General features: G+C 38.2%; 1 protein-coding gene across 3 annotated transcripts in view; it reads right to left on the bottom strand.

The window, feature by feature from the left end:
• LOC131370219 (kinesin-like protein KIF21A) overlaps positions 1-12,826 on the bottom strand; it is a 41,473-nt gene extending 28,647 nt beyond the window's left edge. For all 3 annotated transcript variants that reach the window (XM_058417426.1, XM_058417427.1, XM_058417428.1), the window contains exon 1: positions 12,468-12,826. In XM_058417426.1, the coding sequence (XP_058273409.1) occupies positions 12,468-12,511 (44 nt within the window). In that variant the 5' untranslated portion in view covers positions 12,512-12,826. The remainder of the gene's footprint in view (positions 1-12,467) is intronic.
• Between the last annotated feature and the right edge of the window lie 1,738 nt (positions 12,827-14,564).

The following is a 14,564-nucleotide window of genomic DNA, read 5'->3' as shown; positions in this document are numbered from 1 at the left end:
GGTCGTCTAGCACGCAGACCACACTGATGTAAACAGTTTCGAATGGTCTGACATGACACTTGGGTGCCTCTCACCTCCCTTAAATGTGCCTGGAGTTAAGTGGCATTCATCATCCGGTTCTGCAGGGCACTGTGCACAATGAAGTGGTCATCAAGGTGGGATGTGGCCAAAGGACGTCCACTTCTATGCCTTTCTGTGACTCTTCCAGTCTCTCTGTATCTCTGTCACAACCTGCTGATGACACTCTGTGACACTCTAAGCTCAGTGGCCACTTCCCTCTGAGAAAATCCAGTTTGAATCCTCGCAATAGCGAGGTACTGTTGATCAATTGTTAGATGTCGTTTTGGTGTCATGATGTTAAAATGTGAACAGCATGATGAAGAGGACTGTTTAAATACCAATTCTAATCAAACCAGAAGATGTATTGGTTGATTCATGGATCAAACACCAGTAGTGAATTTTGCCGTTAAGCACCTTGTTAGAGAACAGCAAGTTATGCAAAAAGTACTGAAACACTGAACAGTTGGACATGTGCATTCAAAAGTGTAGAGAAGGTCAAATTAAGTTCATAAGGTTATAGTGCATTTTAGGTGCATCCTGAAATTTCACCCGAAAGTCGAATATCCTTAACTTTTTGTGAGTAGTGTATATATATATATATATAAGAACCTCGAACCTCCTATCCCTGAGTGAGGGGTACCTGAGTAAGACTATTTACTCACTTACAAGGTAGTCAATTTTCATGAAAATAAAGGTGAAACAAATGAAAGTGATCTATATTGCTATACCGTTGCCTAAATGAATTGGTGAAGACATGTCTGATCAATGATTGCTTCTTGGGTAGCAGATATGATCCAAGTGCTCCCAACAAGTTGCCCTACTGAAAAAGTCTCCTGCATAATCATTTATATGAATACATATTTACATGCTTAAATACATATTTATTTCAGTTTGATTCCAAAACACATATATCCTACAATATCGTCACTTAGCATTTCTGCATTTCAGATTAAAACAATTTCACCTCTGAAGTACAAATGACACTGAAAGGTCATTTTAGTTGTCCAAGATATCTGTCTGTACAGTAATATCATTAATAGATTACAGAAAGCTACACTGTGTTCTATACAATAGTGACGAGTGATTGTGATATTATCCAAGAACTTGATATAGACTGAAGCAGATATTTATGCAGCAAACTGTTCTTTTAAATCAAGTCCTAATCTCAACCTGCTAATCTCACGCCTAACGGAAGCTTATCTAGCACCAGGGCTTGAGGTGCCACGTGTCAGAGAGGTCAATACGGAAAACAATGTGTAAAAACTAAATACACACTAATCTGCAAGAGCATTTAGCTGTGTCATGGCTTCTGAGTCAGGCACGAATCGATCACAATGATGCTACTGACCTGAAATGGGTCTCTAGAGAGGCCACAATCGTTATGGCCGATTTGATTTCCTGCTCTCATTACCAGCTGACTCACTGTCTGTCCCAGAGATGAGCGCTCGTCCATAGCTGACCTCATCTTGCAACATTTTTTACTAAAAGGATTTTGCAATTGCTTTGCAGTTGATCACCAGTCCCTCATGAACATTTAAGAAAATGGGAGACCAGCTCCTTCTGGTCAAAGACAACTGAGAAAACACAGAGGGCTTGCTGTTATAGGAAAAATCAAAAAGTGGCTTCCAGTTAGATGATTCCAGAAGAAGTTTATTCATGTTACATTGGAGGCATTTTAACCATTTATAGCCACATTTAACGTATCTACACATCAACAAAACAAGCTCATTCCTGTTATCACTTACATTATGGGAGCTATAAATATTCTTCCTCAACCACTTCTTTCTAAGGTGAATATATATTTTTTAATATTGCTGGAATTTTCAGTAGAATGTAATACCTTAAGTTTACAAAAATTCAACCCACCCTCTTTTGAGTGCGCTTGTGGCTTACATACTTACTTATTATGGATATATTGCTGAACAGTGCAGTTTGTGATACAACATTGCATACAGCTTAACTCTTTACATTAAACAGTAAGAAAGACAGAACACTGGTGACCTGTACTAACCCTTAATAATAAACACTGCCTGTGTTACAAGCACACATTAGCCCAACCAAGCTCTTATTTGTCTAGATATTTATATTGAAAGCAACATTGAAACAGACACTTCTTGGTGTGCTTGCTATTAATCATACATTATAAAAAAAAAAAATCAACTGCTTTTCAGAGACATACCTTTCCAACAAAAATGGTTTTAATCAGGCTTTTCTTTTAACATTTAAACTTATTGGAAAATAGATTCCAGGTTTTTTTTCCCCCGAATTCGATAAGGCTGCAAATCCAGCTGAGACTCAATACGTGCATTTTAGTCAGGATAAGTTTAGGTCATCTAGAAGTTTTTATCTAGTCATATCTTCCGCTCTCTCACAGCCTTAGACCCATAACTGAACCAAGTCTGTCATGAATGAGCATGTCTTTCATATGTCTTAATCATTTAGGAATTATTTGGCATGGAGACGTAATTGTATCTTGTGGCAGAGAGTCGAGACTTAATGGGAAACAGTCCCAGGAAATCAAATCGTGGCTTCATGGCAAAATAAATAAATATAATAAATATTTAAAAATGATTTTTGTTCAATAATTTAATAATTGGATCATATACCAGCATTCTGAATGCATTTTCTATTTTTATTCTTCGCAATTCAGTTTTCAAGACAGGAATTAGTTATACTGTATACAGCATTATCTACAGCTGTTTTTGATCTGATCGTATGTTTTGTTATTCTGTCCTTACACCAATTATAAGTCTGGTCATTCAGCAGCTGGTTTGTGGGCATCAATCTAGGTATGTCAAAATATTTATAGTACACATTAAAAAAATAATACAAGTAACTACTGAGAAAATACTGTAAAACCAAGAAGTGTTCAAAAACTTTCTAAAATTCCTATCCTTAATATTAAAAAAAACAGAATAATATTACACTATATACTACAAAAATGAATCAGCATGTATAACCAGCATTGCATGGATGTTTCAGCTGAAAGGTGCTATATTACTTAACATGTTACTTCCTTGAACATACAAAAGAGTAAAGCTGGATAATACATAATCACTAGATGCTCCTGAAAAGTGAAGGAAACATGATCGTGGTTCTCAGGCCTGTGGGATATAGTGTTGCTTTCCTTCCCTTTCTCTCACCTCCAGATCAACGACAGGGTTCCTTTTCATCCAGTGTAACCTTAGCAAACGCACCTACAGTGGCGTCTCGCCTAACCCACTCCTCTGAACTCAGGAAATGAAGGCCACATGAAAAGGAACAGGAGATAAAAAAGACAGAATCTGGATGTGAGGATTTTCCCCATGTCAGAACATCAAGCTCTGGTTGTCATTCCTGCTACCATTTAAAAAAGACCCTGACATCACATGCCTGAGCCAAAAGCTTTCTAAGATTTGTGGTGTTTTGAGTTGAGCCTAAGCTGCTTCGGTGGTTGGTACTTGGGGCAGTTTGCTTTTTTTAGTTCAAGGGCCACTATTGTTAGGATGTAGAGGTAATGTCTGGCATGATGGTATTTAGGAACAGGTACAAACAAGCCTCTTTCTGCCCAAAAGGCTCAGGGGACATATTACACTAAACTTTTTATAATCCTTTAACAAAGTACAGATTCACAGAGATTCTAGACATCATAAGCTAAACCACAAGCATGAAGGTCTGTACTGATCCCAATTTCTGTAACAATACCAATAGCCCAAATATGAATTTCTTCCATACTGACAAAAACTGAGATTATTAATGCTGAGATGATGTCAGCGGTCATGTTAACATGTGTTAAGTAATTGTGCCTTGCCAGTTCCCACTGACCAGCCAGCTCTCTCCTATCATACCACAGAGAACAATTGTCAAGCATGTGTTTCCTCCAAAACAGGTGAAAACTCCCAAGTGCAATGCGGTAACACACACAAGAAAGTGCTACAAATGGTTAGTGTCTCTGTGATTGACAGGGAAGAGAGAGAGTATGCCATCCGTCTACTCCCATGTAGCTCCATTGGCTCCCGGCCATGGAATTTGCAATCTCAGGATGACAGGACAAAAGCTTTTATGTTGTGTCATTCAAGATCTTGCAGAGAATGATTTTTTGCTTCCCTCAAGCTAAAAAACAAAGACATGCTCAATGTGGATTACTTTATTATTATTATTATTATTATTATTTACACATTTTATTACCAATATGATTACAAATAACAATAATGTTATGATGTATCAAAATGAGCAAACTGTTAAAAGATAATACATACATTTTTTATATACTGTGCCCTTTATAGTGTTGCATTGGGGCAATGTCAGAATTGCAGTGAAATTGTATTACTCTAAAACCCTTTATAAAACCTGTGGAAGCGTGGATATGACTTCTTGTGTTTTGTTTAATGTGGCTATCATAAACCGGTCTGCATTTTCAGTGTATGATATTCCTGAAATTACTCACAGGCTGAACAATATTATAAATGTATGTAAAACATAGCAATCCAGCATTTTATACTGAATTATCTGCTCAGAAACTAAAATCTAAAACAGTGCTGTGGGAAAACGGATTTTTAATTCAGACTCATGTTAGTTTTATAATGTTGATAGGGTGACTGATCTTAGATATATATCTATTTAACTATAATGACAGATGAGGAACTTTGGAACAGTCAGCCTCCCTGAAACCTTCACTCCAAATAATGCAAGCTAAGTTACTAAGTGAGGTCTCAAAGCACCCTGAATGGTTCACTGATCGGCTCCTGATGGCTTCCACGGTCTAAGGTCACGATGCACACATGAGCGGCTGCAGGAAAAAGGGCAGAGGGCATACGGGGAGCTGTCAGATTGCCTCATTCTCTGGTCAATGAGTGGAAAGCCAGCAAATACAAGGACACAAAACAGCCACCTCCCCTCCCAAAGCAGTGCAGTTATTAATGGAAAGGAGCTGCTGAGTCCAGTGTGATTTGATATTGGCTGACTGTACATAGGGGAAATGCTGAAAACACAAGATAAGGGAAAAATGTGGAATCCTGTTTTTTTTTTTTCATCCAACAACCAAACAGGATTCAAAGGAATTACAGCTGGTTGATACAATTAAAGCCATTTACCTCAATATAATAATCAATTTGTCCAAATAAATAAAAAATAATATGAATTTTCAGTAAAAGTGAGAGATGGAAAGCAATGTAGCTTGACTTAAACAGGCCTAATATCAATTATATAGGTAACAGATGGAAAAATAATCAAAAATAATCGACACTCTTGTCTTGAACCTTACTTCAATTTCAATTCAATTTATTTGTATAGCACATTTAACAATGGATATTGCCAAAAAGCACTTTTACATGAATATCTAAATTCTGGATATACATTTTAAATATATCTTTCCAGCCCTGATGTGCAAGCCAGAGGTGACAGTGGTAAGGAAAAACTCCTGGAGATGATTTTAGAAAGAAACCTTGAGAGGAACTGACTTAACCCGTCATTATCTGGGTGACACCAGCCACATCTGGCTGCAGCTTTTCATCACAAGATTACACTGATTCCCCATCAAGGGTCAATAGATGATGTCATTTAAATCACAGCCTACCAGTTTGCTCTTATGTTTAAGTCTGTTTGTTGCTTTTGTCCCTCTTTTTTTGTCTTATTCTGCCTTCTTAATCTCTATCGCATTCTATTTCTTCTTCTTACTTTGAAGCTTTAATTTGAATTTATATTATATTATTTATTGGCCTTTTAATATTTCAGTATTTGATATTTCAAAAGTTGTTTTTGTATGTGGTATATAATAAATTTGAGAAAAAAAATACACAAAGAGGTAGGAAAATCCATTTGCTGAATGTTTGTGTCCTTCTTAATCATATAAGTATATACCACGGATTTGCAAGTTCTTTCTACTTCTTCAGTCGTCTGTGAACTGGGTCATGGGGGCACTCAAGCAAGGCAGATAAACACACCACCACAGCGACAACTCCACCGAAGGACTCCCTGCCATTCTTTTAGCTAGAGCAGAAAGGAGATAAGATAAACCACGATGAGGTTGTGGAAGTCGAGCTCCCGCTCTGATTGCCAGCAACTTTGATAAACGCTGGGAGATATTCAGCTTTTGCAACACATGAGGAGCGGATTTTCTGGATGACCTCATCTGAAATGAGTCAGCGCTTTCTTGCAAACCAGATGACAGATGGCTCTCAGAGACATGGTCCTCTTTCAGCTCTCAACAACTGCCTCATAAATATTGATAAGCAGGTCCACACAATTAGATATGGTACGACACAGCAGGTGGATGTCTCAGCTAGCCTGAGTGACAAAAGACCCGGTAACCGGCTTTGATGGACAATCGGTCTGAAGTTTATGATGAGCTAGAATATGAAAAACATGCAGCAATGAAATATAAAACAGCACTCAGCTGCTCTTACATGTGCTCATAAATATGAGTCCCATACAGAATATAAATCAGTCAGGTTGCTCAATAAAGTCTGCTTTACTGACTTTTGGCTTGTTTCCTTTCCAAACTGAAGTTAAGGCATGGATCAAAACAAGACTAACACTAGAAGAGAAATGAACACACCATTGTATGCAATGAAAACTTGCAGTTCCATGGACGTTACAATGAGCTCTATTGACCACTTGAAAGCCCTTCATTATTAATGGCTTGGTTTAAACTTGCAAGAATACAGTGGCACTCAAAAGACCAGTAGCAGACACAGTCAGACACAGTCAATTGTTTCAGATGAGCCCTTACAGAGATGCTTACACACAGTTACAGAGACGCTTGCACTCATTGTGTATCATTTGTTGAATGATGTTTGTTTTGCGCATGTGTGGCTGCTGGGCTCGTTTCACTGCTGTAAGGGAAAGGTCATGGCACACCAACATCATGTTAGCAAATGTCAACTTTGCGTCAATGTATTCTATCTACTCACACAAATTTCAACGTATAAAGTTCTGCAGAACTGGGAGTTCGATAGCCAGGATTGCAGGAGCACTACTGCTGAAGCCTTGAGAAAGAGGTTTTTTTTTTTTTTTTTTTAAATGCCAGTCTTTCTAAATTCAAGCACTATCGACTCCTCTTCAGTGGAGCTCCCTTATAATGGATGTTTATACAGAATTAAAAAAATTCTTCAGGCAAAGGCAAAAAATGCATGGTTATAAATACAGTCAGTCGATCTATATATTTGGTGTCTTCCTGGTCACACATCAGTGCAATAAAGCACTGAAGGGTGAAACTTTAATCAAATTTTATGCCATGTCTTTATTGTTTGATTTTAAATTCAGATCATGGTGTCTGGTATTCTGGGAAAACCCATCAGATGTTGCCATCTCTGAATTTTGACAAACAACCTAAAATTATAAACTCATTTAGTTTGGGTGAAAATTGGGTTTTTCAGTCTATAAACCTTCTAATATCTTTACTTTACAAAGGCATAAACATATTAATGGAAATGTTATTATTGTGTTTAAAATCTTGTCTAGGCTTCCTTAAAAATATGTGATTCACTCACACAGTGAACATTGATCAAGTTGTTGGATAACCTTTTTTGGATGTGTCTATTTAATTCAGATAGTAAGTCTGTTAAGACATCCATGATGCTTCTGTGCTACAACCACAACAAAAGTATTAAATGCTTTTAGGGCTGAAACTTTTGGAGGATACCAGATGTTATAAATTGCTTTAACTTTTAGTTTTTACAGATTTCAATAATGTAATATCTTATGTATAATAATGTATTACATGTATCTGAATGTATTCATTCTTCTCATCTGCAGTTTTCCCACACTGAGTACAGAGGCAGTGGATTGAAATTGCTGGTCTGATGTGTTACCTCTCACCTGCTCCACCTGTACAATCTTGACCCCACCTTCCTCCCATGAGTTATATGAAGAAAGCTTTTTATGTATTTCTGTAATGGTAATACAGTCTTTTATTTCAGTGTACTGACCACAGTACATAATCCTCAAAGGCAGGAAGAGAGCTTCTAAAAGTCTTTCCTGCACAAGGGACATAGCTAATACACTAATGAATTTCAGTCTGTCATTAACCCGACATGAATGAGGTGATGTTAACACATGGCATAGCTCCAGCAAGCACAGACAGGTGTGCGAATGAAGTGTGGATTATCACAATGTTACATTTGGCATGGTACAATCCAGTGCAAATTCCAGGGAAGGTTTCAGGTATCAGTTTCAGCTCTACTAAATAACTGGTAGAATTGGCTTTGTATAGACCGCAATGATCGAGTGAGTTCAGTGAACACTAGAAATGTCAATAATAATGAGATTGCGTACTAATGTATAATAGTTTTTAAACTATATTTAACGTGTCCATATAAACGAAACTAAATATGAAGGTAAAAGTGCTGATTTTGTATCCAGTACCTCAGGCCATTCTCTAAGGATCCTGTTCTGATACTTACACTAAACAGACAAACCTCCAAGAGAAACAGACTTTATGAGCTTTAGGAATTAAAATAAAAATAATGTTATGGTTTGAGTTTAAGGTGCATTGGGCAAGTTTAGATATCTCACTGTTAGTTGGGCTTGACGTTGAATTTTTTTTCCACCCATGTTCACAAAGCTTCACCCACAGGATCTAAAAATGACTGACCAGATTTCTAAGTGGGTATTCTTAGCCACTTAGTACACATTTACTAAGGCCATGGATTAATCTATTGTCTTTTTTTTTTTTTAAATCATGTTCAACATATCATCAACTATTACATCTTTAACTGTTAATCTACTTCTTAGTATTGGGCAAGGTGCAATATGGATTACTGCTTGACACAAAGGTCACAGGACGAGGATGCCTCATTGATCCTAAATTAGTAAAGCAACCTGCTGTTCACAAATGCAAATCAGGATCAAGATAACGTATATATAATTAGACTATTAGATTGTTTATTAGACAACATGCACCTACTGTTTTATCAAATCAAACGCTGCGTCATGTCAAAATACAGTTTGTCTGTCTCTTGCGACATTTTTCATCTATGAAGCACCAAAGCTCTATAACACAAGCAAATCCAATGTCCAATATGTAAACGAGCTCATAATAAAAGAGTACAAGAGAGCATGCAATAACAAACCACTGTTTTTTTTAACTGCGAGCACCTGTGTATGCTCTCTGTTCTTTCACATTTCATTTTTGCTCCCGCTTTACCTGGTGTTTGCTATGCAAAGAGGATGTTTCCATATGAACACCCAAGCATTTACTAAAACACAGAGAATGCAGTAGGTGACATTAGGCCCAAGTCGAAAACAAACAGCAAACTTCATGCTGGGTCAAAGTCTGACTCTGGTAACTGGAGCTGAGCAGTCATGCTAGAATAAAGTAACCTGAGCCAGGTTGCGAGGCTTTTGTCCTGAACAGTGCCTTCTTCAATGACAAAAGTACACAATATATGCCTCTACCTGCTTCCTGTTTTAGTCCCTGTGTTATTGAGCTGCTTTCATTTTCTCTATACATCACAGGTGTTTTCAAAGGTGGCTTTGTGTAACATTTCTTCTCTCTTTCACCTGTCTTATATTGTTCATATGTACACATTTATGTTTTAGCTGTTAAGGCTTTAGTCCATATAAGTTTGGTGACAATTCCAATTTTAAAACTCACTCAAATGGGTATGATTGGTGTACGAAATAACAATCCATCCTGAATAACCTGCATATAAATCTTTAACGACATCCTCGATTTATTCTGTGATGAAATTCTCCTCTCTGTTCATTGTATTTGTTAGCAACAAGTTAGCAAGGTATCTGTGCTGAGTGGTGTATATTTACCTCCTCAAACAGCACACAGCTGTCTAGTCAGTTTTATAGATTAAACATGCAAATGTTTATATGTTGTACTAACATATACAGTTTAATTCATTTAAAGTTAAGGAGTTTGTACTATTTTGTTTACTACTGATTCTGTAAGGGACTGTGTTGATTTGACATTACTCCATAAACTGGAAAGGACCTCCCAGTTGAGAAGACTAGGCCAAGTTGATAAGTAGGAAGTTTTCTTTGGCTTTTTCTGGTTGGTGTTTGGGGAATTACAAATTGCAAGCTTGAGTCGAATTAGCCCTTGATTCAACCCTAACCTGAAATAAGATGATGCAGTAATGCTTTAATTCTTTATTTTGCCCAGTTCTCTCACCTCCTAATACATACACTTTGCTCAAACATGATGTTTCTGAGTTTTAACCATCTTGTGTTTTTCTCATAAACTGCTAGCTAGCTGAACTGAGCCTCCCTCAGCACAACTATGTATTTTTCCCAAACCTTGGGGTCTGTCAAAGCAACAGATAACCACAAGCTTCTCTACAGAATCCACCAACAAATTAGCACCAGAAATGTTACGTATGTCACACACAATTCAATACAATGATATTTCATCTCTTACATGGAGATTGATTCCTTTAAACCAAAAGTGGCCAGAAGTTTTGAGAATGACACAGATATTAATTTTCACAGTCTGATGCTTCAGTGTTTTTAGATCTTTTTGTCAGATGTTACTATTGAATACTGAAGTAGAATTACAAGCATTTCGTTAGTGTCAAAGGCTTTTATTGATATTAAGTTTATGCAAAGAGTCAATATTTGCAGTGTTGATCCTTCTTTTACAAGATCTCTACGATTCGCCCTTCCATGCTGTCAATCAACTTCTGGGCCACATCCTGACTGATGGCAGACCAGTCTTGTAAAATCAATGCTTGGAGTTTGTCAGAATTTGTGGGTTTTTGTTTGTCCATCACCTCTTGAGGACTGACCACAAGTTCTCAGTGGGATTAAGGTCTGGGGAGTTTCCTGGCCACTGACCCAAAATTTCGATGTTTTATTCTCTGGGCCACTTAGTTACCACTTTTGCCTTATGGCAAGGTGCTCCATCATGCTGGAAAAGACATTGTTCATCACCAAACTGTTCTTGGATGGTTGGGAGAAGTGTGTAGGATGTTTTTGTACCATTCTTTATTCATGGCTGTGTTCTTAGGCAAGATTGTGAGTCCACTCCCAGCTCCCTTGGCTGAGACGCAACCCCAGACATGAATGGTTTCAGGATGCTTTACTGTTGGCATGACACAGGACTGATGGTAGAGCTCTTCTTTCCTTCTCTGGACAAGCTTTTTACCCCACAACTGAATCAACTTTAGGAGGCGGTCCTGCTGCTTACTGGACTTTTTTGGGCGCCCTGAAGCCTTCTTCACGACAATTGAAACTCTCTCCTTGAAGCTCTTGACGATCCGATAAATGGTTGATTTAGGCACAGTCTTACGAGCAGCAATATCCTTGCCTGTGCTTCCGTTTTTGTGCAAACCGACGATGACTGCACGTGTTTCCTTGCAGGTAACCATGGTTAACAGAGAAAGAAAAATGATTTCAAGCACCACCCTCCATTTAAAGCTTCCAGTCTGTTATTCTAACTCGGTCAGTATGAAGGCGTGATCTCCAGCCTTGTCCTCATCAACACTCTCACCTGTGTTAACGAGAGAATCAATGACATGATGTCAGCTGGTCATTTTGTGGCAGGGCTGAAATGCAGTGGAAATGCTTTTTGTTTTTTTTGTTTGTTTTTTTGTTGAGATTATATTCATTTTCACGGCAAAGAGGAACTTGCAATTCATCTGATCACGCTTCCTAACATTCTGGAGTATATGCAAATTGCTATGATAATAACTGAGGCAGCAGAATTTGTGAAAATTAATCTTTGTGTCATTCTCAAAACTTTTGGCCATGGCTGTAGTCAGGACTGTACTTATGCTCTAACATCCTGGCGCAAACACAGTTGTCAACACAGCAAGTGTTTTTCACCACATTTAATCCACTGGCTACGTTTCTAAATTGAACCAAATCCAAAATACAATACACCAAAAACCACAATGCCTCTAAAACAGTAATTACAGTGCAAGCTGTAATTTATGTGATTAAAATCTTCTTCATCCTTCTTTCAGTCCCATGTGCATAGGAGCTCAGTGGTTAAGGTTATTGAAAGGTTATGGGTTTCAATACCAGCACAATGACATTTAAGCAAGGAAATGAACAATAAAAGGCTTGAATCCTTTCTGCACTGTAAATTGCTGTATGAAGGAATATGCAATGTTTCAGGATATTTTCTCAGCCAAGTAGATCAGGATGTATTATGCTACGAAAACAATGCAAATTAGAAATATTCAAAGTATATGTAACTAAAGGCACACCCTCACCCAGGATAAATCGCATAAAAATAAAGCCTTGGGCTGGATCCCACATGTCTCCCTACGAGCTAGAGAAGTGCACCTCATAGTGCAGAACACAATAATGATCGTCTACACCCTATGTAGTGCACGAAAGCGATTCAGGAGGCAGCCCGAGCCGAAACCTCCATGCCAGTCTTTGTGGCCAAATAACAGGTACATGGCGAAGAGGCGGTGCCTAAAAGAGCATCAGTGGGACAGAGAGGGGACATTTAGGGACTATAGGCCTACCTTAAAGCCACTCGTACAGAACTTTCATCCTGTCCGGTCGTCATGATCCAAAAACAGGAGAATCAGCGCACATATATTCAGCTCGCGTGTCCTTCCCCTGATCGGCTTAAGCAGGTAGCTACAGCGGCGGCGTCGCTCCTCTTATTCTGCCATGCTCCTCCTCCTTTTCATGAGTCGGATCGCTTTATATTTCTGTTACAAATAAATAATCATTCATGTTCTGTACTCCTGTGGTTTCAGAGTTTATTATACTCCAGCTTTATCTTTTAATACGTTCCCTATGCCGCGTCTCAAGGCAGCGCCAGCTGAGACTCGCTCTGCGCTCGAGCGGAGTCATTTGGCCCAGTGGGCGTGTCTGCATGATAGTTAAACGTCATTAAGCCACACCTTCCGGTCTGCACGGTATATGTTATAAAATATACATATACAGCCGATTGAATGGACAACGACAAATTACACAGTCAGACATAATGTGCACTTATAAGTATTGGTCACTTATATAGGGATCATTGAGACATTTGAGATTCAGCCGCTCTTTTGTGTCATTTTTTAATTGTAGTCCTGTTGTATAAGCATATCTGAGGGTGTTGGGTACAATACTAAATTAGGATCATTTCTAATGAATCTTTAGGGACATTCTCCTGATTTACCATTCATATTTTCATTTATATTGGAGGAATAGCCTTTGTTCTTACATACAGACATGCCATAACATACATAACAAATGCAGCTTGTGCTTTGTCACTAAACAAATCCCCTTAAAATTTTCGATGCTTTATGAAAAGGTAATTGGGAGGAAAATAATAATAATAATAATAATAATAATAATAATAATAATAATAATAATAATAATAATAATAATAAAATCCCACTGCTAAGCTTTGGCAGAACAATACCGCCGCTTGGTGACCATCATGTAGTACTGCACAGATCAGCACGAGACTTCTCGTGCCGACTAAAAGGCCTGGCCTGCGCGTGCCCGCGAGATCTGCGTGCCCGGATTTTCCGTGAGCGCCAGATGAGAAATAGGACACAACAAGGCATGCACAAGCGACATTTGAGAACATTGGAGCTTTAAGTCTCTTTCTCTTTATTAATTTGTCACTATTGGAATATTAGTTTATGTGAAAAAATCTGTAAATAAATAGACCTAATAAACCAAGTGTTACATAGCTTACATACCCTATATGGCCAAAAGTATGTGCACACATGTAATGCCACAAAAGTTGGAATCACACAAATTTATGAGGACAGTTTCCCTTTACTGGAACTAAGAACCCCAAACCTGTTCCGACATGATAATATTCATCCCTCCATCCATTTTCTATACCCACTTTATTCGTAATTAGGGTCACAGGGATCTGCTGGAGCCTATCCCAGCATACATTGGGCAAAAGGCAGGGGTACACCCTGGACAGGTCTGAAAATGTTCAATTTAAATGTCAAAGCACTTTAAAGAAATAAAGCAGTAATATCCCCGTGGCAGTGTCCCTGTGCACAAATCAAGACATGCTTTGCCAAATTTGGTTTGGAAGAATTCGAATGTCCTGCACCACAACCCCACTGGACACCTTTGGGATGAACTGGAATACCGACTGCACCCCAGACCTCTTCATCCAGCATCAGTGCCTGACCCCACTAGTGTTTCAATAAGATGATGTATTTAAATTTTTCATGATAACTGTCTGCCTAACAAGTGCATTGTGCACACAGCTGAAAGTAAAACGGATACCTCACTATTCGTCCAAATAAACAAACAGCTGGGATGCTGAAAAGATGTTTCTAAGGAAGCATTTACTTCCAGTTAAAGTTATTGAAAATAAGTGATTGAATAATTATGTATTGCCATTGCCTACAGAAGAATGTAAATAGGCTTTCAAATACAGCACAGTATTGTCTAGAACCTACGAGTTTTTGAACATAATTTAGTTACTTATTTACTTATTTCCAACTATCAGTTTGCAACCACACCAATAAGCTTAAGAAAGAAGCTTTTATGCATGTGAAAGGATGAGATCAGACTTCTTTCTCAGTCTGAGACTAAGACTGTGATCAGACACCTGTGTCTACACCTGAATAAAGCATAGGCACTGTGGA

The sequence above is a fragment of the Hemibagrus wyckioides genome, linkage group LG19 (genome assembly GCF_019097595.1).
Source record: "Hemibagrus wyckioides isolate EC202008001 linkage group LG19, SWU_Hwy_1.0, whole genome shotgun sequence".
NCBI lineage: Eukaryota > Metazoa > Chordata > Actinopteri > Siluriformes > Bagridae > Hemibagrus > Hemibagrus wyckioides.
Note: the sequence above shows the minus strand (reverse complement) of the source record. Positions and strands in the feature narration are given on the sequence as shown.